Consider the following 25,190-nt stretch of genomic DNA (forward strand, 5'->3'; position numbering starts at 1 on the left):
ACACTCACAAAAACATGCATGGATACACGCTCACACCTTGCCCTGGGCACGCCTCCAGACCTCATGTATGCACTTACGTTTTCACTTCGACAGTGAATACTTGAGCTGCTAGGCACACAGGAAGTGTTGCACATTGCTCTTAAGGCATGCAACAAGAGCGTTAGCGCTGCGAAGGGCGCACGCAGGTATCGTATCACCACTTTACCTTGGGATTTAGCATTTCACTTCACAGCTACATAATTATGATCTTTAATTTGACATGGGGCTTATTCTTGTCACTGTGCTTGTTTTTCTGTATAAGAGCTACAAAATATGGTTCTACAGTTTTACCTGGGCAGAAATGCTGCATGGCCTGTTTGCAGTCCCCATAGTGTTTTAGCCTTTTGTACCCAGCTTACTGTGTGTACCTGAGAGGCTGTCCAGGATGCTTAGTGAGCTTTTTTCCATGTTTTTTTGCCTTGTTCATGGAAAGTTGTCAGCCCTCATGGAGTTAGTGGGTGTGAGGTGAACTTTTAGTGTTGTGTGTGTGAGAGAGAGAAGGAAACTCAGCAGCTGTCACGTATACCTTGATGGTTTTCTCTGACCTTGGAGCCATTTCTGAGGCTGTGAAAAGAAAAGATCAAGGGATGTGTCCGCATTGACCATTAACACGTGGATCTCTGCTACCGCACCTTACTTCAAACTCTTTCCTTGTACCGCAAGTCTTGCTGGTCCTATAATGTTTCCCTCTCTTCCTTTTCCTCCTCACACTGGGCTGTCTTGTCTCATGTGTTTGGTTTTTGCCAGTTCCACTTCCCTCTTCCTTAGAGCCACCCCCCCCCAGCAACCGAAGAACAGATTAATCATGTCATGATAAGGGTGGGTTGGTCTCAAACGGCCAAACAGGCTCTGTACTCAGCTGCATTGTGATCCTGCAGAAAGTGGATCTACTGGTTTGGTGTGAATATGAAGTTGTGTGTTTTGTTGTTTTGTGTGAGTGAGAAACGGCACGTTTCTAATTATTGTCTGCCTTGTAGGTGTGGATTAGAGAAAACAAACGTCATGTAATTTGACAGATATTATTATTATTATTAGTCTAGTTCTCAGGCTAATGAGGTGGCATGACAGCAGGCGCTGTCGGTCGTGGAAGACGTACTGAGATCCTTTTTAGTAGAAGTATTATCAGTAAAATGTATTTACAGTGTCAAAACAGGGTGTATGCAAGTCCTTAAAAAGTCTTTAAATGACTAAACCCTTTGAAACTGGAGCAAATTGGCTTGATTTCCTTTTAAAAATACAAGGGAAGAAGGCTACAAGCCAGATAATTAAACCTCTTAAAATTGAAATTTACGTGCTGCTTGTTGTAAGGTCTTTAAATAACAGGTTTAATCTGTAATATGTGGTCATTTGTAAGCATCTTTAAAGTTTATTTGTCTTACAGTATCTTGTAACTATCACTGACTAACTCTCAAACTTTTTTTTTTAGTAATGTACCAACTTAAGAATATTGTTTCAGTTGAGGACCCTTTGACCAGTGCAAAACATTTTTGTTTTTGACGCACACAATCAGCAAATGTGAACTTGATTGTGTTGCAGCAGGTGATAGTTTACAGTAGCTAAATTAACATTTTTAAAAAATATTCACCTACTCTCATTTTAAAAACACTGATTTGAAATTTAAAAGTACAACATTTACCCCCGAAATAGAGTGCAGTAGAAATATAAAGTAGCATAAAATGGAAATACTCTCCCCTGTTGGGTGTGCAGTGACCTACTGCCCCAGGCCCCCCTGAAAGTGTTACTGCCTTTAGCACGCATCAATATTCTTACCTCTCTTCTTCTGTCACCGGCAGTAGCGACCCTGCTTCCCTGCTCAGCATACTGACGCACGCACACTTCCTCACAGTGTTCGAGGGGAAACAATTACTCTGTGTAACCTTGTTATCAGAGTTTTTCAGTGTACAGTAATGTGTGCTCTTTGTTTGTGTTGCTGCTCAGCAGACCAGAATCGGTGGAGGCCAGCCCTGTGGTGGTGGAAAAGTCCAGCTACCCACACCAGATCTACAGCAGCAGTTCGCACCATTCCCACAGTTACATTGGCCTGCCCTACGCTGTGAGTACACACACTGTTCTTCCTTTCTCAGCTTGTTACAAATAACATGCACACCTTGAGCCCTCCCTCTGTGTTAATCATTGAGTGCGACATGTCTGGTCCCTGTTTAGGCCGACATAGAACATTGAGCTGTAATGAACCGGGTTCCTTAATCTTAATGTGATGTAGGAAATTAGACTTGCAGTGCTTGTTTGTTTTCATCAAGGATCACTTTGGAAATATAGTAATGCTTTTATGCGTTATCCTCTGGAATTGTATGGTCATGATGCTCCTTAGAGTTATTATGCTTTTAAAATTGTTGAAAAGTTGATTGCCAGAAATTTAATCTGCATCTATTTTGCTAATCTGTTAATCTAAAAAGTATTTTTTTTTAAGGAAACATGCAACACATTTGATGGTATGAGCTTCTAAAATGTGAGAATTTGTTACTTTTGGTCCCATTTCTGAAGTTTTGAAGTCATTCTTTCAACATTGATGTGTTCATGAGCTTTTAAGTGGTAATGTGAAAATATCATGGATGCTACAAAGATGTGTTGTATTTTATTGCTTACGCTGATGAGCTTTTCCAGTTTTTAACCACTAAAGTATTGCAATACCTGACTTGCTGTCAGGGTTAATGCTAATAACATTTTAAACTAATCTAAGTCACTCTTTGTGGACAAGGTCACAGCCTAATACCGAATTACAAATTACATGTGAACAAAAAAAATTCTTTCCATCAACCACAAATTTCTTGCTGTCTTTCGTGTTTCTGCATTTTAAGTCCTTTTTACAGAAAATTTGGCATCAAAGGCCTTTATTATGCCTTTGCTTTTTTATACAGAGCCCAAACAATGCCAGGATAATGCTGCCACAGTGTGATTTAAGATGGCATGTCTGTGGTCTGGAAGACAAAGACATGTGACAGACAGGACGTGTAACACAGCAACATTGGCCTCAAGTGTGACACACAACATACCTGTCAGCAGCGCTTTCTTAATAATAATAATAATAATAATAATAATAATACTATTATGGCACTAACATCACAATTACAATCATTTACAGTCTGTTTTGTGGTTGATCTCGTCCTTCCTCAACTCAATCTGGACAACTTGCAGACATTTTCGGTTGCTGTTTGTCTTCTTTGAGTTAGCTTCTAACTCCTGCTAGCTGTTTTTTTCACAGTAGTGGGTGGCCCACATAACATGATTTCAAAACGTCACATCTATCTCGTCCGGCTGGCTCAAGATTTGGCGCTTTTATAACCTCCGCAATCATACCTTTAACACAGGGAGGTGGCTTATGCTGTCAAAGCGGCAAGTTGTGTACCAACATTTTTGCAGACTTTACAAGTTGTTGTTTTGCATTGTGTGGACATCACAGGAATTTTCCCATTCGGGAACTCATTGTAATGATTATTCCCACACCACATGCATCCACTGGAAATATATTCCTTTGTTTTGACTAAACAAGACATTTGATGACATCAACTTTGGGTTTTAGGAAATTTGAGGGGGCATTTTTTTCAGTTGTCAGAGTAATTCATAAGGAAAATAATCAGCAGTTGCAGGAAGAAAATTGTTTTCCTTTTCTTTATACCGTGTGATCAGTGGTCTACATTATTTTGAACACCAGGATTTAAAATTTTGCTCAGCTGGTCCTTGTTCTGTCAAAGGGATCCACACTACACATTTTGCTGCTTTTGTTTTGTGAATCACCACTACACTAACTAAACTGTCATTTACCTACACCACATGACTCCCCTGTCTTCCATCCTTCTCTCAGGATCATAACTATGGGGCGCGGCCCCCACCCACACCACCGGCCTCCCCTCCCCCCTCCATGTTGATCCGACAAGGAGAGGGGGGGTTGTTTGTTCCAGGGGGCCAGGACGAAGCGTCCAGGGGCACCACGCTCAGCACCTCAGAGGATGGCAGCTACGGGGCTGACATCACCCGCTGCATCTGTGGCTTCACACACGATGACGGCTACATGATCTGCTGTGACAAGTGCAGGTGAGCACCACATCAGTGTTTACCAGATCTTTTTCAGAATGAGTCGATTCATCAGATGTATGTTCCTCTTGTGCAGCAAAGTTGTCATTAACATTTAACTTCAAAGCGTGATTGCAAAAAAGCTAAAAAAAAAAATTCTGCTGTGGTTTTTTTAGTGCCTGGCAGCATATAGACTGCATGGGCATCGACAGGCAGAACATTCCTGAGACTTACCTGTGTGAACGCTGCCAACCACGCCACCTGGATCGAGAGAGGGCCATCCTGCTGCAGACCAGGAAACGAGAATGTTTGTCTGGTAAGCAAGGCTGGCCACAGTCTTCACTCTCTTTTTGTTTGCCTTTGAAAATCAGCAGTTAAAATATATTGATACGAAGTCGGACATAATACAGAGAGTGGGTTGTTATTTTGAGAGCTGCTTATCTCACCGCAAGTTCTTAGGTGTTAGAAGGTTTTTTTTTATGCAAGCTTGTGTAGTTCTGCTTTTACTGGCCGCCCTGCTGCAGTAAGTGGCCAGATTGATAGTGAACCCAGCAGGTTGTAGGCATGTCAGGGTGCAGCCTCCTCCCCCTGCAGGTCAGTCACTCAGCCTGAGCCTGGGACACACTGACACCTGCTGGGCAAGACGCAAACTCCTTTATCTGTGCTGTAACATACCTCATATTTTATTATTTTAACTTGGCTAGTTCTTTATTTTTCCTTCCAGCAGCTGTAGCTTTTTGTATAGCTTTATTCACCATTCCTCTTTACTGATGAAGATATGCTTGCTTATGTAGATGGGGACACCAGTGCTACAGAGAGCGGAGATGAGGTGCCGCTAGAGCTGTACTCCACCTTCCAACACACGCCTACCACCATCACCCTCACTACGGGGCGCCTTGGCAATAAGCAAACTGATAAAAAACGCAAAAAGAGTGGTGATAAAGAGCCTCCAGCATCCTCTGCCCGGGCTAAGAAGGTCAGGTTTGACTAATTGATTTGAAATCAACCCAGTCAAAGCACATTTTCTGTAATATGCTTCAATTAACATACATTTTTTTATGTCTTTTCTTTTCTGGCAGGCCTTCCGGGAGGGGTCCAGAAAATCCTCCAGAGTAAAAGTAAACACTCAGAATACATTCAGCCGCTTTGCTCGGAGTCCTGTCTTCTGTCAAAACTTGATGTACCAACTGTGTGTTTTCTATTTTTAATTTTCTCAGGGTGCAGCTCCAGAGCAGGAGCCGACAGAGCACCCGTCTCTGTGGGAGAACAAGATCAAGACGTGGATGGAGCGTTACGAGGAGGCCAGCAGCAATCAGTACAGTGAGGACGTCCAGGTCCTGTTGCGTGTTAAGGAGCAAGGCGACGGCAAGAGCCTGGCTTACAACACGCACCCCGCCTCTTTCAAACCGCCTGTGGAGGTTAGAAACGTGTTTACAGTCTGTATAGTAAAATCAGATAACAAAACCCTTGTAGGGGACATGTGCTAATTCTCAGGTTCAAACTTGTATTTTGGGTTTCTGCTAAAACATGTTTGCATGCTCTCATGTTGACAAAACACTTTATTTTCATCATGCTGTCTGTACTAGAACACCTGTCTGATATGCTACGTTTTAGTGCCTCTCTTCTTTAAGTGCCACTGTTAAAAAAAAATCCCAGTCTGCTGTGTAGCATTTCCCGGTCTTTTGCAACATCATTGCAGGCGGGGAACGACTGCAATTGAATGTAGCATCACTTTTTACCGTAAAAAACAAAATCAAAACATAAAAAAACAACTGCACATGTTGCAGCAACAATATAATCTGAAATTAGGGAAAAAATTACATCTGAAACCAAGATTTCAGATTTCTAGGGTTCCCTCAGTCATGACAGTCCTTTTAAAGTCATATTATAAAAACTAGTTTCCAGGCCTGGAAACAGTTTTAAATGAATGGGATTGAAAAGCATGCATTGTTTTGGCTTTTGTTTAGATTACATTCACAAAATACTGAAAAGCATGTTTACCTTTTTACAAAATACGACAAAATCTCTTGCTGTGATGTGTGATGGGATCTTTTTCTATCCCCTAAAAAGAGGTTTGGCCTTGATATTTTGCAGAGTACCTGTATGTGTGCTGGTCTGGTCTATTGGCATATGCAGCGAGTTGGCAGCAGGAATGTTTAACTTGCGAGTAAGGATAGCAAGCGCGAGCAAATAGCTCATTTGCAAGCACCTGGGAAGTGTGTGGTCATAGGCATTTAAATTTTCAACTACTTAACGTCATTGAAATGGGATGAAACAAAAATAGAAAACTTAAGGAAAGGTTTTGAAAATTCATTGATAAAAATGTGTTGGAACCCTGGATTTTCTGACAGTGGCATGACGCTACATGTTGCAGTGTATTTGAAATCAGAAAATTACTTTTTAGCAGCATTTTCTCCCTTTAAGATCACCAAGAGAAGCTTCTAAACACAACCAGACATGTTTTAGCGAGAATGTGATCAGTCAGTTTGTTTGTTTTTTTTCTACTTTCAGAGTATTCAGGGCTGTCTGCCTGGGGTTTTTGCTCACATGTCATTATTTGAAACTGTGGCCCTGTTTAATATGAACATCCAACATTGTAACTTTATATATAGATGACAGAAAATTAGCAAAGGCGTAGTAGTTCTCCTTTCAAATTAAATGTATAGCCTGTTTCTTAATTGCACTCACGCCTGTCTCTCTCTTCCAGAGTCAAGTTCAGAAGAACAAGAAGATCCTCAAGGCGGTGCGAGACTTGGCCCCAGACTCCCTCATCATTGAGTACAGGGGAAAGTTCATGCTTCGACAGCAGTTTGAGGCCAACGGATACTTCTTCAAGAGGTCAGGATGCTACTCATTTATGAAAAGGGTTTATTCTCGGAGCAGTTTCTTTTGAATGCAAATTGAATATTGCTGCATTTTTCATGCAGGTCAAACATTATTAAGAGCGCTGGGGCCTTTAGTTGTGCAGAGCAGTTCATTACATTGCAGTTGTTTTTAACGTGTATTCTTAACACGCTTTTCCCTCCATAGGCCATATCCATTTGTGTTATTTTATTCTAAATTTGACGGACTGGAGATGTGTGTGGATGCTCGCAGCTTTGGCAACGAGGCACGCTTCATCCGTCGCTCCTGCACCCCGAATTCTGAAGTAAGTAAACATCAGCTGAATGTAATTATGGGCTACTCATATAAAGGTACTACAATTTATATACACTTTATATGTTAACAAGTGTTAATTTCTTAGTTTGTTTTTTGAAATACATTATTTGTTTGTGTGAACGTCTGAATATTCTCAAGAGTTACAAGTTCATTGCTCTTCGAAAGGGTGCACTTGCATTGTTATGCTATTATCATTGTGTCAGTGGCTTATGGTGTTTTGCTCTGTCTCCCTCAGGTGCGGCATGTCATCGAGGACGGCATGCTGCATTTATACATCTACTCGTTGAGGCCAATCACTAAAGGCACAGAGATCACCATCGGTTTTGATTATGACTATGGCAGCTGGTGAGTTATTAGGAAAAAAACTTAAAACAGAAACAGATTTGCAAGGCAACATCCTCTCGCCTTCTAACATCGTATTTTGCCTGCCCCCTCTTCTTTTGTGTATCTTGCTGTTTTTGCAGTAAATACAAGGTGGACTGTGCCTGTGTGAAGGGGAACCAGGAGTGCCCGGTGCTCAAGCACAACCTAGAACCCACCGAGAACCTGGGCTCCGGAGGCCGGCGCAGAGGGAGTCGCAAGGACAAGGAGACGGTTCGAGATGACCAGGGCCAGAACCAGAACATGGGTTTGGATGGCGACGGCAAGAGCAAGAGTGTAGGCGACGGCAAACAGAGGAAACTGTCTCCTCTCCGCCTCTCCATCTCCAACAACCAGGCAAGATTACACTTTTATGAACATAAATGCACCCACTTTCACCCTTTTTAACCCTTATTTTTTTCACATTTAAACTTTGTCCACTTTAGCATAATTTTTGTCAGTACTCATTTACCCTTGTGCTCCATGCATGCTGTTTTGTTTGATCTTTTGTGAAATGTTCTGTGCATGTGTTTTCCATTGTTAGTCACTTCCTCTTTAGTTCCCTCTTTTTTCCCATTATCCCTTTTTGCATCCACCTCTACCCCCCAACTAATAATTTTGGCGACATAGTTCAGATCCATTGTTGTTGCACGACACACTTTTGTGCCACTTGTCTGGCAGAGATGTGCTGCAGTGTATTACCCTTTTTGTGCAACACACTCAGAGATCGGCGTTTCTCTCGGATGTGTTAACAGCAGCAGAGTTTCTCGTCTGTCGTCTGTTCCAGAAAAGCAAGTTTCTCTTCCAATGACTAGTACAAATTGTTACAAATTTGGTTCATTCAGCAGTTTGAAATTAGACAAATGTTATTAGGTTGAAAGTGGATTTGAAAATGTGGTGCTTGATCATTTAGAAATCAGTCCCGTGTGTCACAGAGCTGAAGTTGTGAGGTGAGACTGCAGTTTCAATGTCCCAAAAGGTAAAAGCATTTTTCGGAGTTTTGTCGCAGCTGTGAGGAAGAAAGGTGAGATGAGATTTCCCAACAGTATGATAAAACGTCTATAAGTCATCGCTGTTACAACCATGTGCTCACACTGACGGCGGGGCAGTATGTCAGCTGCTAAATGGTTCATCCTGTAAGAGAGTGCTGGTGAAGCACGCAGAGTGCTCAAAGTAAAACTGTGACTCTGTTCACATTACAACCAAATGTATCCCGAATCCAATTTATTTTTCTCTCTCATGCCACATAGATTTCTGTGTCTACAATACATTAAAAAACAGATCTGTTTTCTTTTTTCCAATTTGATCTCGGTTTCTTTCATTTGTGGCTCTTAATCCAAAATACAATCAATGGCCATTAAGGTTGCATAATAGAACTCAGTACTTAAAAGGTGCTGAATTACCATCACAACTACAGAGTACCTATTCACATTAAATCTGTTGGAGCAAATGTCTGCACCGGAGAGTGCAGCTGGATGAGAACGGCGGGTTTAGACAAGAGGCGGAAGTGCCACTAAGTGCTCCGAAGCCTGGAAGCCAGCAAGGACCAGCAATGGAGCTTTGCAGAGTTACTGGTTTCAACTAATGACAGGAGGCAGAAGAAGCCAATTGCTGGAGAGCCGGACATGGCTGCTCCATCGGCTTCCCAGCGAGCCAAACCCCCGACCTGCAGCGTCGATCTGCAGCGATAGTTTTGGTGTGTGGTCTATTTTTTCTTATCTGCATTTTTTTTGGTAATAGCCTAGAATTATTGCTAGACGAGAAGACATAAGCACGCTGTCAGACAGAGACAGAAGATTAGCTGTATATGTGATTAGAGAAGAGCAGCATCACCCTGCAGCTTGTTCGAAAAGAAGAAGAAAAAGTTAAAAACGGAAAAAATAGTACAGTTGGGTACAGGACCAGTACTGGTACTGATTCAAATGTAAATGTCATCAAACCCAACTGAACCGTCATATTGTATTTCATGGGTGTTTTCCCATATGTCTGTTTTTTTTGTCACTTTGGAGGCGCAGATGAAAATGAACAGTCTTAAGTTTTGGAGGAACTTTTCCTCTGTTAAACTCCCCCTAAAGCAGCCTCATCACTCCTGACTCCTGTCCTGCATCCAGGCCTCTCTCTTCACACAATTACAAGTAAAAGCTGCCAATACAGCGATAGCTTTTGCGTTCCTTTGTCTTCTCATCCTCGATAAATTATTACCCGACCTCCACGGCAAATATTCAAGAGATGAACCTTTGCAGCACTATGTCATTCATTTTTTGCCCAAATGCCTATCTCGCAAGTGTGACATTTTTGGTTATTCCAGCGCACATGTGTGACGTTCACGGTTGTATGTGAGGCGTTTCAGTGCAGAGATGAATGTGGACAGGCAGAAAGGTGAGATCGGAAAAAAATCGGAATCGAGCATTAAGCCCTGCAACGCTAACGTAGCCTGTGAGGTTCACACGCAGATTCATTAACCGTCTTTGCGAACAACAGGGCACCATGTCAGACCAAAGACAAGTTCTGAGCACGTGTGTTTTGTGCACATAGTGACCCCTAAAACAAGGCGTCCCTCAGGTTACCCCCTCCCTCCCTCACCTCCCCTCTCCTCTCCTCCCTGTCTCCCTCTAGTCTGTAGCCAGACTGACTGACAAGACTTGATAAAGCGCCATACCCCCCTCTCCCCTCCTCTTACAGGATCCTGAGTTATATGAGGATCTAGAAGACAGAACGTCCGTTAGCAATGAAGTAGAGATGGAGTCAGAGGAGCAGATTGCAGAGAGGAGGAGGAAGATGGTAAGTGTGCCAAGCGAGGGGCTTTTTATTTCAGTGCCATGCAGCCACCCAGCAGAGAGAGCCAAAATAAAAACTGTCCCCTGTTGCTCCGGGTGTGGACCTCACTCTGTGTCTGCTACGGGGGCTGTGGCTTGGATAGGAGCAGCTGTCCTTTACCTCCCTTCCATCAAACTACCCTCCTCTTCATCACTCATCTACTGCTAGTGCTCCCAACACTCTCAATGCCCCTGTATCTGTTTTGCCCAGTACTTTTTTTCCTCCCTCCTGCAGCTTCTTCCTGAGGCTTTGTGCTTGTCTTTCAGTACGCTATGACATTTATTTTCCTCATTTGTTGCTGTTTTTCCCAACATCTTAGACAACGGCCTCCGGTGCCTATTTACAACACCAGCTCCTGTCAGTGGGAACAAACCAGTATTGTCGTCATATGCTGAAACCGTCCCCCAGCACGCGTTATACTCTGCTCTCCTCTCACCTTCATTGCGGCTCAAAGTTTGAAATGGCCAATTACTGTTTCTGCCAAACAGCCATGTGTCCCTGAGAGATGGGATCAAACACACATTCACACACGCTAGCATAGTGCGCGCGCACACATACACACACACACACACACACACACACACACACACACACATACATACACACATATACACACACACACTCACACACTCACACACTCTCTCTCTGGAAATTACCCTGCAGTCAGCTTCATTTCACACGGCAGACCCAAGGTGCAAAGTGCTGACTCATCTTTGGCCAACATACAGTTCTGCTAATCGGCCAGAGAGGGATAGATGGTTGAAGAGAGGGGAGGCAGGGAGAGGAGGGGCTGCAGAGGGTAGAGCCTTGTTGCCAGGGCCGTATTGACTTTGGGAGATCCAATAGGCTGGTTTCTATGGAATGTGGCCCAGGAGAGAGCTGCTGCTGCTGCCGCCGGATCAAAGGAGCGTGCATTCACAAACTGACGATCGCAAGCATAGTAGATGCATGTGGGTGTTGTAAATCCATGCCGTGACAAAGGTGCGGGGGAGATAACATTGGTGTGTGTCGGCAGTATATTATGCCTACTTAAACAAGAGCCCCTATTGTTTGAAAAGGCGTCATAGATCATCCTGGTTTGCCTATAGAGACATTTTTTTGTTCACCACTGGCATTTTGTTCCTGATACTCTTACGTCTGGATCCACCCTTCTGACAGACAGATCCACCCTTAGGGACAATGAAGTGACGCTGAAGTTGTTTTTAGGTCCATCTATTAGCTTTAGTTGCTGTACCTGACCTCAGATGACATTGCTCGAGAGGCGGGGTACACCCTGGACAGGTCGCCAGTCAATCACAGTGCTGGCATAGACCCCCTTAACACCACGCATTAAAATGCTTCTCGTATCTAATGGGGATGATAATGATGATTTAACCTGATAATATCCGAACCAGGTATGAAAATGTGTCTCCAGTGTCCACATTAGGGCTGCACAGTATGCGTCATGAGTTGCAATTTTAGTTAGAATGGTAATTTTTGCATTTCAATTTCACTGAAAAAAATAAGCTCCTTGAGAAAGTACCCCTACTTAGATATCATTAGGAATACATTATTTTGCATTTTTGTGGTGTCATTAGCGCACTCCTGAAGTAGCACCACAGTGATCAGGGAGATCAGGGAGTGTAGTGTTTGTGAAGCCTTGTTTAGGGGGGACATGTCTCTTCTAAACTGGGCTGTCTCTTTATTGAACATTCAGGCCAGCCCAGCGGAGCAGTCCCATCTCCCTGTCGGGGCGGCTTCCAGCTGGAAGGGACTGAAACACAAGGAGGTAAACTTGACCCCATTCATAGCCAAACCCTACTCCACCTATCTACCAGCCTCCCCCACCCCCCAAATCTCCCAGAGGTGACTGCGTACTAACTGTCCCGTCTTTTAAAGCCTGGTCTCTCAGTCTGTTGTCTCAGTATGTTTCGTGGTAAAGGGATGTTCTGACTGAAGGTGGAGCTGTTTGTTTGGGTTTTGTTGGTGGAGGTAGAGCTGGGAAAATTGCGGCACAAACACATAGGAACACATAAACGTGCTTTTACAACCTCCTGGTTTGTCAGGGTTTAATTGTAAAGCTTTGTACGTCAAGCGCAACATATAATCAGTCTTTTTACATCTTTAACATTTCTTCTCTTGCTCCTGCTTGACCTCCTCTCCTTTTTCTCTTATTGTGAAAGCGAGGGGGTCACTTTTCTTTCACTCTGCACAGCTAGATCGCCTTTTGCAGTGTTGCACACACTAACCCGTTGTATCGCTAACTCTGGGGCTCGGTGGGAGAGTATGTACTCCACGGACTAACGTCTCTGCTCCCTCTTCCCCTCCAACACCCCTCCTCTGAACCCCACACCTATTTCTGTGCAGACACGAGAAGAGAGGAAGATGGAGGCCATCCTTCAAGCCTTTGCCCGAATGGAGAAGAGGGAGAAACGCAGGGAGCAGGCCCTGGAAAGAATTGGCAGCGTCAAGACGGAGGTCGGGGGTCGCAGTGACATAAAGGAGGAGCCTCCTGCAACACCGGAAACAGCTGATTCTCCAGCTGTCATGCAGGTGAGACACAAAAAGATCAGTTCTGTTGAAAATAAGACATAACTGGGCAGATCAAGTTATGTGGGCACATTTTTAGCTTTGCATTATTTTGATAAATATTAATTCTCTACTGTCTTTTTTTTATAGCCACTTCTGGAGGTCAAAGAGGAGCCAGGATTGAAGCCGGCCAAGGTCAAAAACTCGAGGAACAGGAAAAGTTTCTCAAGGAACCGCACACACATCGGCCAGCAGCGCCGGCGAGCTCGCACCATAAGCACCTGTTCCGACTTGGCCCCCGGCTCTCCGACTGAATCTGTGGAGCCTCTGACCAATGAAGCCCCCGAAGGAGAGACGCCCACCGCACCGGAGCCGGAGGCCATCCCCGCCCAAGCACCGGACATCAGCCCTCCGCACAGCAGCTCACCTGCACCCGACAGAAACCGCACCGGGAGCAAGAATTTCAAAACTAAAAAGGTAGTTTTCTTTCTGTATAGACGGCAATGTCACTATTACCGAGTATACAGAGTATTTTAATTATTTTGCACAATGAAGTTAACAGACACTGGAAAGCATTGTATTTTATGTCTCCATCTGCTGGTGGGTCATAACAATAACAGTATGCATAATATGATTTTATTTCTACTACAAAAGAGTCTTGATCACTAAAATTAGATGGGGAAAAATTGGGTATATCAATATGAGTATCGGCAAAATGAATTGTAATATATCAGATATCGGCAAAAAAAAACAGTATTGTGCATCCCTTGTAGTTAGTGGTAGCTTTTATATAGTGGGAGAGCGTTTATGTTGAGGGCAGCTCCAGTGTGTCAGTTATGATTTCAGGCCCGCCCAAATAGTCCTGGACACAAAAATAGTGAGAATCCGTCAGTTCCACAATGCAGTGCTGTATAGGTCTTTTTCACATGTTTTCAACTAGTATTGTCTGACACGTATCATGTGTTTAGAAAGAAATCTCTGATTTTTCTTTACCTGGACTTTTATAGCTTGTTTTGCAAATATACGAGTCGTATCAAACACGTCATGTATGAAACATCCTACAGATTGTAAAATAATTTGATAAATCTCAAACGTGTTTCTGCAGCACTTTGTGAGTGAGTGGGTGGGAGAGAAGCAGCAGGACCGCGGTGCAGTACGAACACCAGAGCCGGCCCCTGAGAGGCCGCTGAGAATAAGCAGCGACCCTGAAGTACTCGCCACGCAGCTCAACGCCCTCCCAGGCATGGCCTGCTCTCCACAGGTCTACAGCACGCCCAAACACTACGTCCGCTTCTCGTCCCCGTTCCTGGTTAATCGCAGCCCCACCACTCCCGGAGTCCCGACTGGGAGACGGCGCTCCAGAGAACTGCCTGAAACACCGCCGACCACCGGCTCCTGCAAGAAGGTACAAAATCCAGCTTTAGAAATGTCTCCATTTGGCTTTAGTGCTCATGAAAAAATTACATCAGGCCAGTTTTGGAAAGTTACGGATATGTCCTCAGATTAGAAATGATTAAATTCTCCCAAGTTGTAATTTTCTTTCTATCCATCATTAGCTTTATCACCATGACTAAATTTTCCAGGGTGTTAAATGAATTCGATCTGCTGTGAAATTTTCTGCTATGATGACAGAAATTCTACCGTTAGAAAGAGAGAGAAAGGCTTTCGTTATTTAGCTGCTTCTTTTGTTGAGTTACTGAACCTCTCCGCTCTTCTTACAGCGATGGTTGAAGCAGGCTCTCGAGGAGGAAGGCTCCACCAGTCCAGCACGACGACCGAGCCTCCTCATGCCCAGCGAGGGTCCTCTTAGCCCCTCCATTAACGGAGACTCAGACAGCCCTCTACCCTACAACGGCACCTGCTCATTACCAGGTCGGTGGCCACATAACAAATAATTCAAAATAAGACAAATGTACATAGAGCTCTCAACAGCTTGAATAAATAGTGCTAATGAGAAAGCATTAAATGCCTGCTGCAGTGCTGCTAAATCTTTGAAAGACTTATATTGTATCTGTATGTAAGAATCCTTTTGCTCTCCTGACTAAATGTGCTCATATGTCTAGCTCCCTCTGTCGTGTCTGTGTTTTTGTGGCTGATGTACTTTTGAATGTATGTATTTGTGTGTATGTATATGTTTTTGCATGTTATGTATGGAATCACTTACATTTTTATTGTATTTTTTTATTTTATATTTTAAAAAATGAAATAATATATTTACAATACAAGCATTTTATTAAAAAGCACAGTAAAGTAGCAATTAAATAGATTAAAATAAATATTTATATATTTTTTATATAAATTTTATAGAATTTATATAAATTCTGTTATCTTTTTTTATTTCTATTGTAGTTTTGTTTTATGTTTGTCAAAATCATCATTAAAAAATATTGATCGCAAATTTTTTTTTCAACGGACATTTGTTACTGTTTTTCAACATTTAAAAATTGTAAAACGTCAAGAAAGATTGCACCTCATAAAGTATTAAATCAAAATTAGAAACTACAAACTACAATATGTCATAAAGGACACATCATATGGAGCAGCCTTTAGCTCAGTGAGTAGAGCGTCTGCCTCATGTAGGCTGAGTACTCTGCAGCAGCCCAGGGTTCAACTCCAGCTTGCAGCCCCTTGTTGTGTGTCATCCCTCTTCTCTCTCCTCTTCTCTCTCCCCCTCTCCTGTCACTCTCTGACTTTACTATAATAAAAGTCCAAAAAAAAATCTTTAAAAAAGTACACACCATATTTCTTCCCATAGAGTTGCCCACACCTTTGAAAAAGCGACGGTTGAGTCCATTAGACGCCTGCATGTCCGAGAGCTCGACACCCTACGGCTCCCCTTGTGCCACGCCCACCAGGGCAGACCAATCGGAGACACCCGCAACCCCCGCCTTACTGGCCACCCCACCGCGTCCCCGAACAGAGGAGCCGAGCACGGAGCCCCCGCCCAGCACCCCAACACAGACACTTAACGCCCCTCAGGAGGTAAGGCTGTCGATATGGAGGATTCTCATTTGTTGACATAAAAACAAGAACAGAAGGGACTGAATTTGTTTTTGTTACAGAGTGAATCTTCAGTGGAAAGCTCACCAGAGGTCAGCCGGAAACCCAGCGTGCAAGAGGTGAGTAAAGGACGCAACCAAAATGTATATTTTTCAACAAGGGTTTAAGGCTCAGTAATCATTGGATTTAGTCTTTGATTAGATCAAAAACTTGATTCATAGTTCCAGTTTTTGATTCATCAGTATAGAACAGCATTTGTCCTCCATCTTATGACATATTTAGATTTTGTAAGTGACCTTTTTGAAATTTCTAAAGAAAAATGAAGTGTGCCACCTATAGCTCACTGGGTAGAGCATGTGCTCCATATTCCTTAGGCTTCTGCAGTGGCCCAGGTTCAAGTCCAGCTTGTGGCCCTTTGCTGTCCCACCTTTCCTGTCTCTCAAACTGTCCAATAAATAAAGGGAAAATGCCCCCGAAGATTTTGTTTATTTTTCTTCATTGAAAGACATTTTGGTTCAATATGTTTTGTGTGTTTAATTTACAAAATCTTAGGGAAAAAACGTCTATCACTTCTATCAATTTATGGTTTATTGAATTGTATAACTTTTTAGCTTAGGTCATACTGATTTTAGGGACATGAGGTGTTTGAATATAATCCAAAAAAATGACATCACAATAAGAAAAAGAAAGTGGAAGCTCTTTCATGCAGTTCCTTCATCATGATCCCTGACGTTTTTTCCTTCCTTCTTTCCTAGGCCGATCGTCCTCCTTCGTTGGTCTCCTCTCCGTGCGTCAGGGCTCCCAGTACAGATGGACTCCCGACAGAAGCCAAGGCGTCAGTCCCTGAGAGTCCACAGCCTCCAGCTGCTGAGTCTGTGGACTGTGGAGACGACAGGGCAGACGGCGTGGTCGTAGAAGGCGGTAGTGAAGCTTCCTCATCAGCAGAAACGTGTGCTTCCTCTTTTCCTGGCTGGATAAAAAGCCCAGACAGAGGCCCGACTGGACCAGCTGGCCTGAACTTCTCTCCAGTCAACTCAAACTTACGGGACCTCACACCCTCACACACTCTGGAGCCTCTGGCAGCTCCCTTCAGGCCCGACGCTGCAGCTGGGGCTGCAGCAGGCGCCGCAGCAGCGACGGGGTCATTGGTTGGCTCTCAGGCGCCCTTCAGCGAAGGCCAGGGGCAACTCTTTTACCCCTGCTCCGAGGAGGGGGGTTCACTCGGCTTCTCTCGCTCTCTCAACGGGGATGGGTCTGGTGAGGGAGGAGGATCAGCGCAGAATCCACCACAGAAGAAAAAGGTGAGTGAGGAGTGCCCTTTCACATTTTACCAAATTGTTCCACTGCTTTTTACCTCTGACAGGGCTCCCGAAGATCCTTGAAAAGTCTTAGAAGGCATTGAATTCACTGGTTTAAAAAGTAAGGCCTTAAATGTCTTACATCAGTCTTTTAAAAGTCTTAAATATAAAGTCTTAAATATTAATTATCAATTATTTTTTGCTGAATTTGCATCATAAATTCTCAAAATAATTAAGTAATAAATAAGTACAGAATGCCTTTTTACACACCCCTAAGTAATTAATTTGAGGTAAATGGGGTTTTTGTTTTTTATAAAATTTGTCTTACATCTATTCTGAGAGGCAATAAAAGAGTTGTAAAAAAGTCTTAACCGCTTGCCCTAAGCTGTAGGAACACTGTCTTTATTCTTGGAGAATAGGATAGACATTGCAAATAAGTAAAGAACTATGGAGATTTTCTTGATTAAAAAAAATCTGCAGTGACAAAATACAGTGTACAGTGTAAACAATGTATGTAAGGAGAGGATTTCCTGAGATGGATTGACTCTTGCTGCTCTTTGTAATGGAAACTCTCCAAATGCTTCCCTCTGCTGGAGTAACTTAACAAATGCTCTTTGTTCATAAATGACATTGAGGTTCTGCAACTCTTCAGGTTTCCCTGCTAGAATACAGGAAGCGTCAGCGCGAAGCTCGACGCAGTGGCTCCAAGACCGAGTGCAGCTCTCCTGTTTCCACCGTGCCACCTCTGAGCATGGACGCCTTCCCCGTCGTTGTGCTAGAGACCACCAGTGAACCTCCTCTGCCCCCGGCTCCCGCTCCTCTCTGCAACACCAACAGCAGCGCTGTTAAAGAGCCGCAGACGAGTGAGGAGGCAGAGGCGGCCGGAGAGAAAGGCGAGAAGGAAGGAGGAGAAGGACAGTGGTATGTATTAAAAATACTTTAACTTTAAACATGAAGAAATCTTTGTTAGTGTTGTCATATTTTTTGTTTCGTTAGCCCTTTGATGTCGATTACTGTATGCATACACGATAGAGGGCATTTCACAACACCAGAAATGTAACTGTCTATTCCAGTACTAGTGAATTTTCACTGTTTTTGTAACCTCATGTACTTAAACATGCACTCCTCTATTAAAACATTTAAATTTAATAAAATTGTATTATTTATCTTTGATGATCTGCCTCGAACTCAAAGAACTGGTCCATGTGGGTTCATGAGATTTAGTGGCCACATAGTTTTACCCAATGTTGAACATTTTTTAATCCGAAACCCCTTGGTTCAAGTTCAATGGAACGTCGAAAACATGTCACCTATAAGCAGGTTTGGCTCAGTGGGTAAAGCAGTTGCGTAGTGTGCCTGAGGTCACTGGTTCAAGTCTTACCTGAAACAGGTGACTTTTTCAGACTGCTGTCTTAGCGCAGGGCTAAAGGGAACATCGAAAACATGTCAACTATACGCAGGTTTGGCTCAGTGGGTAAAGCAGGTGCGTCGTCTGCCTGAGGTCGCTGGTTCAAGTCTTACCTGAAACAGGTGACTTTTTCAGAATGCTGTCTTAGCACAGAGCTAAAGGGAACGTCGAAACATGTCAGCTATCAGGAGGTTTGGCTCGGTGGGTAAAGCAGGGGAGTCATGTGCCTGAGGTCGCTGGTTCAAGTCTTACCTGAAACAGGTGACTTTTTCAGACTGCTGTCTTAGCACAGAGCTAAAGGGAACGTCGAAACATGTCAGCTATCAGGAGGTTTAGCTCAGTGGGTAAAGCAGGTGCTCAGTGTGCCTGAGGTCACTGGTTCAAGTCTTACTTGGAACAAGTGAATTTTGAAGATTGATGTCATTAGCAGCACAGAGCTAGCACAAAGCTAATGGAAATGTCGAATACATGATGTTGGGTTGAGAGACAGCCAGGACAGTCAAGAGACAGGAAGCTGGGGGAAAGACAAAGAGTTAGATAAAGAACCAGGAAAATCAGTCAAGTTATAGGCAGTTGGGCTATGAGACAGGAACGTTAGTCAAGTTACAACAAGTTAAGTTGAAAGACAGGAAGTTGAGTTGAGAGACAGGAAGTTGGGTGGTGGTAGAAGTTGAAATTATAAGAAGTGAAAATAGGAAAATGAACAGGTTCAGTGCAAGAGTCAGAAAGTAGAAACTAAGGAACTGGAATAGGAAAGTCAAATATTAGCTGATATTTGATTTTATTTATGCCATGAAATATTATTTGGCAATATCATGCAGTTTAGACAATGATTGTAATATTTCAGAACAAAATAAGGCACAAAAAGTTGAATGATATATGCTTTTGGCTGATAAATCAGGTGAAGCAGTCCGGAAACAGGAAAAACCATGATCAGCAGATGTGTCTGTCGAAATAAAAAAAAATATCGGCCTGACTCATATATCAGTCAAGTTGACAGACGTCACTGCCGATACTGATTTTTCGCTTTCAGCTCCATATGACCCTTGTTTCAGCAGAGCAGACAGATATTAGCCGATATTTTATTTTAATTTAAGCCATAAAATATTATTTGGCATCATCATACAGTTTAGATTCTGACTGTAACATTTTAGAACAAATTTTGGCATGTTAATTTGATTGTTTTATTTTTTGGCCTGTATATCAGGTAAAGTGGTCCCGAAACAGGTAAAACCAGGATCGGCAGATGCGTCTGTCGAAATCAAGGAATATCGGCCTGACTCATATATCAGTCAAGTTTTTCGACAGACGTTACTGCTGATACTGAATTTTCTGCTTCAACACCATTTGACCCTTATTTCAGCACAGCAGAGAGATATTAGCTGATATTTGCGTCTACTGAAATCAAGGAATATCTGTAAAGAAATGTTAAAATAAAATCTGAGGTTATTTTAGAACCTGTGATGTGATAATGTACTTTGTCCATAAGATAGTACTGACATATTTTAAAATTCAAGTGTATGGTAGTTTGTTTGTGTGTGATGCAATTGTCTCCTTGTCTTCATATACTGAATACTGAATCTTCTATTGCAGGAGCCTAGCTGATTATCAGCTAGCTGCGACGGGTGTCGTGTGTGTGACACAGTTGAATTCTATGTGTTTATCAGCTGTGATTGGTATCGTGTGTGTGACACAGTTGAATTCTATGTGTATCGTTTTGGCCCATCCTGATAGTATCATGAAAACATCAGTAATGGATTTTAGTTGTGTTACTTGTGGGTCTTGAACTGCCAACCCAGTAGACTCCAACCATCTGCTTTACCCCTGAGCCACATTTCAGTTGTGAAGACTAATTTGGATGTTGCCTTTACCTTTCACATTTGGACGATAACTATTAAAAGTCTATGTTCTGAGCAGGGCTTGAACCTACAACCTCAAAATCACCAACCAGCTGCTTTACCAGCTGAGCTAAACCTTCATACTCTTGAATTGATCAGGTTCAAACTAAACAGTCCAAATGTTTTTTTTTTTGCGTTAATATTAATTCATTAATTTATCACATGAAATTTCGTGGTTTGGTTGGTTACCAAATGATGTACACCAAGGTGACTTGAATTTTTTGTGCCCTCCCGTGTCATCTAATGGGCGCTGGAAGTACTACATCTTTTGAAATATCTCACTCCAGGCTCTAAACTCTGCGTGCATTATCCACCTTTCACAGAAATGAACGACCACTTTAGCTGGAGTTCACCAGTACTCTGACATATGTGGTGGTGCCAGGGCCCTTTCATCGCTGCTTGGAGCTTTAATTGATCTTGTGTTCATGGCAGCTAATGTGATGATCTGTTTCTTTTTTAGGACGTCATCCACTTCTGTAGAGCAGGCCCGAGAACGCAGCTACCACAGAGCTCTGCTGCTCAGCAAAGACAAAGACACAGGTGAGAATAACAACTGTCAGTCATCTCGGTTAAAGGAATAGTTCAACAGTTTGGGAAATATGCTTAGAGTTAGATGAGAAAAGATCTCATAGAGTTTTCGGTTTTCATAGAGTGGGGTGCGCCTTCCCTCGGGGGACGACAGAGCGCATCAGGGGAGGCATGGGGTCAGACTAAATAAACCTGGAAAAAATAAATAAATGTCTGGTTGCTGACTTAGGCTACGTGTGTGAGGAAAAAGATGAGTAAAGTGTCTCTTGCACACCTTTGGCTGTTTGTATAGACCAAGTTCCCCCACCTCTCCAAAAAAGCTATGAAAGTTCACCTCCCCTTCACCCCAACATACATGTGAGTGCTGGTTTTCTGCATAGACCCTGATTAAAAGTAAGTATTGGTCAAGGTTACCAGTTTAGGACAATTGTTTATCCCTTTCTACTGGCAACCCTGCAGCACCAGCCTCTGCGCATCTAAGACGCAGACTCATTGTTCAAACTGAAGTGGGTGAGTGAGCAAAATAAGGAGGCAAAACTGTGATTAGACAATGATATGAACAATAGAACTAGGCACAGCGCAATGTTTGGACAGTGATGCAGCATTGTGTAGAGAAAAGTGTTCAACTGACTGTCATATGTTCACAAAAATTGACAGAGTAAAATTGCCAAAATTAGCTATATGATAAATATTTCAGCTGTTTAAAAAAAAGATCAAAATGTTCAGAATGTTTTAAAAAAGGCATTTATAGACGTTTATAAAAGAATGACATTGTTTAACATATTTAAAAACATATAAGGACTTTAACAACATTTATTTATATAAGACACGTTTTTATGGCTGGGTGAAATGTACAGTTGGCTTATAGCGACAAAAATAAAAGTTGGGGCGGCGCAGCTGGTCTCATGTCCTCTGAGGGGAGGCTCACTCTCTCGCACTTTGAAAACCCCACGCTCAACGTACAAACTGGAAGCAGGAGAAAACAGCCAGGAAAATACACGTCAAATGATTCTTTGTTAAGGGGAATTTTTTACACAAACATGTTTAGATGGTGAGACAGACGGTGGAGACACACCTGCACTGAGAGACTGCCCGTCTCCAAGTCTTCAAAAGACCCCAACCCACACAGTAAGTCAACCTTACCCTCATGAAGGAGATATGACACCTTTCAGCTGGTTGTCGGCAGCTGAATGACTTCTTCTCTCTTCCCGCTCAGCCGTGTTCTCCTGGTCCTCTTGCCCAGCCTCCCAGTCGGCCGGCGAAGGAGGAAGATGGCGACAGTCAGCCTCGGACGCCAAATCCAACTAGCCAGCCTCAGAGCAAGCCTGCAGGACCCAAGCCAGCCCCTCTGACCCCCACAAAGCTGCACCCCACCCCGTTACCCTCCTCTCCTGTGCACTACCCCGGATCCTCCCTCCTCCACTCCCCCAAGCCTCAGCCTCAGGGCTCTCCCTACCGCAGCCAGAGGGCGCTGTTCTCGGCTCAGCCTCAGAGCCAACCGCAGCCGCAGGCGCAGACCGGCCCCGCTCCTTTCTCCCAGTATAACACACAGAGCGCTCCACCACCACCTCCCCCTCCTCCACCAGCACCGCCTGTCTCCACAGCTTATTTTCCCAGCCAGAGCCCCTCACCTGCTGGACCGTTCCCCGGGTTTAAACCTGCCGTCACGCCCCCGTACCCTCCCGGATCTCAGCCCCTTATGCAGACTCTTCCCCACAGCGTGCACTATCAGAGCTCAGCCGCTCCACCGCCGCCTCCTCCTCCGCCCCCACACCCGATGCCCGGCCCCACCCTGCTGCACGTCAACCTGCAGCCTCCTCCTATCCAGCAGCACCAGCTCATGCTGAACACTGCGCCTCCTCCACCTCCTCCCCCACAGGGCCAGACCCCTCAACAACAGCAGCAGCAGCCGCCTCCTGCTGGCAGCAACCTGCTGTCCCTCACCCCTCCTCCGCCTCCTCCTCCACCTCCCCCTGCCCCCTCGACCAACGCCCCCATGCAGCCCCACCACTTTCAGAACTTAGGGGCTTTTCAGCCAGCGTTGCTGCACCCAGGCGCCGCTGCCAACCCATCAGTGCCCCCATCAACGCACCCCCGCCCCTTCAGCAGACCGGACTGCCTCCACCCCCCACCTCCTCCCCAACAGACTCAACAAGGCCAGGCCCAGGCCGCCGCCTCCCAGATGCCTTCTGGGACTCGTGGAGCTCCTGCATCCTCGACCCCCTTCCACAGCTCGGGGTACCTGAGCACAGGGTGGCACTGACCGCCCCCGCTGCTGTCGGCCCCCCCGGCAGCCCCTGAGAACTCGGCCTGAGAGGGGCGTGTATCATAAGCTGTAGATAAGTTTTCTATGTACCTGAACACATGGCCAGTGGAAAAACAGCTGATTGCGGGATGAAAGGATTCTTTTTAAAAAAAAAAACAAACAAAAAAACAAGGACAGAAAATTTTAGAAAAAAAGGACAGTAAAATGACCTTCGAGACAAACTGTATAAAAATGAAGATGAACGATCCCCCCCGGTGCTCATAACCCTCTCTCTGGCCTCCGTTTGTTTTTATATATCCCTCCCGTGATGGAGAGGAAAGCTCTGTTCTGTGTCTTGTTTGGACTCCCGTTGTAAGGCCCCGCACTTTGTTTATCGATGGACATTCCAGCCTATTACCCTCCCCCACCCTTCCTCCTCCTCCTCCTCCTCCTCCTCCTCCTCCTCCTCTTCCTCCTTTGTCAGTTATTCCTTTTACTTCCTCTTCTCTCTCGTCTGTTGTCGGCTCTCTACACCATTTATTTGTTTTAATCTAGTGGCTCATTATAGCAAAGAGAAAGCTTTTTGTATAGAGAAAAAAACACAATTATTTTTTTTATTCCTCTGTCTAACAACAAATATCTGTTCACCGCTGCAGATTCAGAAAAGACCCGTTTCTGGGAGCCTGCCTCACCTCCCCGGGAGGCTGCACTCGTGTGTATGTGTGTGTGAACGCCTGTGTGAGTGTGTTATGGGGTGTGAAAGAGTGTGGTTGCTTCAAGGAGGAAAGTGTGTGAGATTTCGTGTAATGAGTGCTTGTAGTCTTCTGAGGTAGGCAGAGTGGTCTCGCCCACAGGTAGGACGTTAGCGGTTTATTTTTGAATATCAATGGTTATTTGTAGAAAGTGTAATTTAATGTATAGGTGGTTACTCCAGCTTTCACCAGGAACAGGTTGTAAATATTTGCTTCTTTTCTTTTCTATGCTTGTACAATTCGCTCCCATCCCATTTTGAAATATGGTTGTAAATATGAACGCTCTTCTTGGCAAAGCTGAATGTTTCTGTGACTGTAGCATTATTTTTATTTTATTTTTTTCCCTCTCTGGACTCTTCAACTTTGTCTTTTTTTTATTATTTGTGTGTGTGAGTGTATGTTTGTGTGGAGGGGAGAGACTCACAGACACTGCACTGGTTGGCTATTTTCATGGTTCATTATATTAAATCACTGTAATGACAGTTTTATACAATTTGTCGTGTCGTGTCTCTGGGAAAATGTGCGTAGGGAAACATTTAAGGATGGTAAAAGACTTCGACCGCATGGATTCTTTTTAATTACAGCAAATTGATATCCGAAATACATTTTTGGTACCTGCAGGTTAGAGGCAATCCCCAAGATTCACATGTGCATCACAAAAAGCAGAAAAAATATCTCGATACTACTATACTATGATGTTTTTTCATAATTTTGGATGACAAACCAAATTATAATGTTAATGTCAGTTTTTTGGTGACATACTTGACGATGACAATTTCTTGACAAATTGTGTCGTCTACAAATTTGATGAAGACATATTAGTATGTGATGTCATCCAATGATTCATACATGCTGAAATACGATTTTTGTGGTGGTATCTTTAGCATGCTAATTTATAACGTGTCTCGACATGCTATTCCAAGTTGTTTTTAAGCCCTTTTTTGACACATCATTTGACATTTTTGGCCATACTACAGTATGCGATTTTTGGTTGTTTTTTCCTACATGCTAAAATATGGTGAGTTTTGGTCTTTTTATGTCACCACATGCTATTCTATGGTAATTTCATCCCTTGTCATATTTTGAAGCCCTTTTTTTTAACATGTCATATTTTGCAATTTTTCGCCAAACTACATTGTGCGACTTTTG

The 25,190-nt window shown here is 43.6% G+C and overlaps 1 protein-coding gene across 1 annotated transcript in view; it reads left to right on the forward strand.

Annotated features, from left to right (window-relative positions):
• kmt2e (lysine (K)-specific methyltransferase 2E) overlaps nt 1-24,534 on the forward strand; it is a 42,913-nt gene extending 18,379 nt beyond the window's left edge. The window contains 25 exon segments of the mRNA XM_088072658.1: nt 1,978-2,092; nt 3,860-4,089; nt 4,245-4,384; nt 4,863-5,044; nt 5,148-5,186; nt 5,286-5,486; nt 6,776-6,906; nt 7,099-7,216; nt 7,463-7,572; nt 7,692-7,944; nt 10,270-10,368; nt 12,101-12,172; nt 12,751-12,936; nt 13,063-13,389; nt 14,018-14,317; nt 14,634-14,784; nt 15,668-15,894; nt 15,975-16,031; nt 16,668-17,213; nt 17,863-18,131; nt 20,977-21,056; nt 22,093-22,172; nt 22,261-23,131; nt 23,134-23,167; nt 23,169-24,534. Of these exon segments, the coding sequence (XP_087928784.1) occupies nt 1,978-2,092; nt 3,860-4,089; nt 4,245-4,384; nt 4,863-5,044; nt 5,148-5,186; nt 5,286-5,486; nt 6,776-6,906; nt 7,099-7,216; nt 7,463-7,572; nt 7,692-7,944; nt 10,270-10,368; nt 12,101-12,172; nt 12,751-12,936; nt 13,063-13,389; nt 14,018-14,317; nt 14,634-14,784; nt 15,668-15,894; nt 15,975-16,031; nt 16,668-17,213; nt 17,863-18,131; nt 20,977-21,056; nt 22,093-22,172; nt 22,261-23,131; nt 23,134-23,167; nt 23,169-23,307 (4,957 nt within the window). The 3' untranslated portion in view covers nt 23,308-24,534.
• Nucleotides 24,535-25,190: the final 656 nt, after the last annotated feature.

Source organism: Plectropomus leopardus, chromosome 22 (assembly GCF_026936395.1).
Source record: "Plectropomus leopardus strain MGB_pleo_1.0 chromosome 22, ASM2693639v1, whole genome shotgun sequence".
NCBI classification, from domain to species: Eukaryota; Metazoa; Chordata; class Actinopteri; order Perciformes; family Serranidae; genus Plectropomus; species Plectropomus leopardus.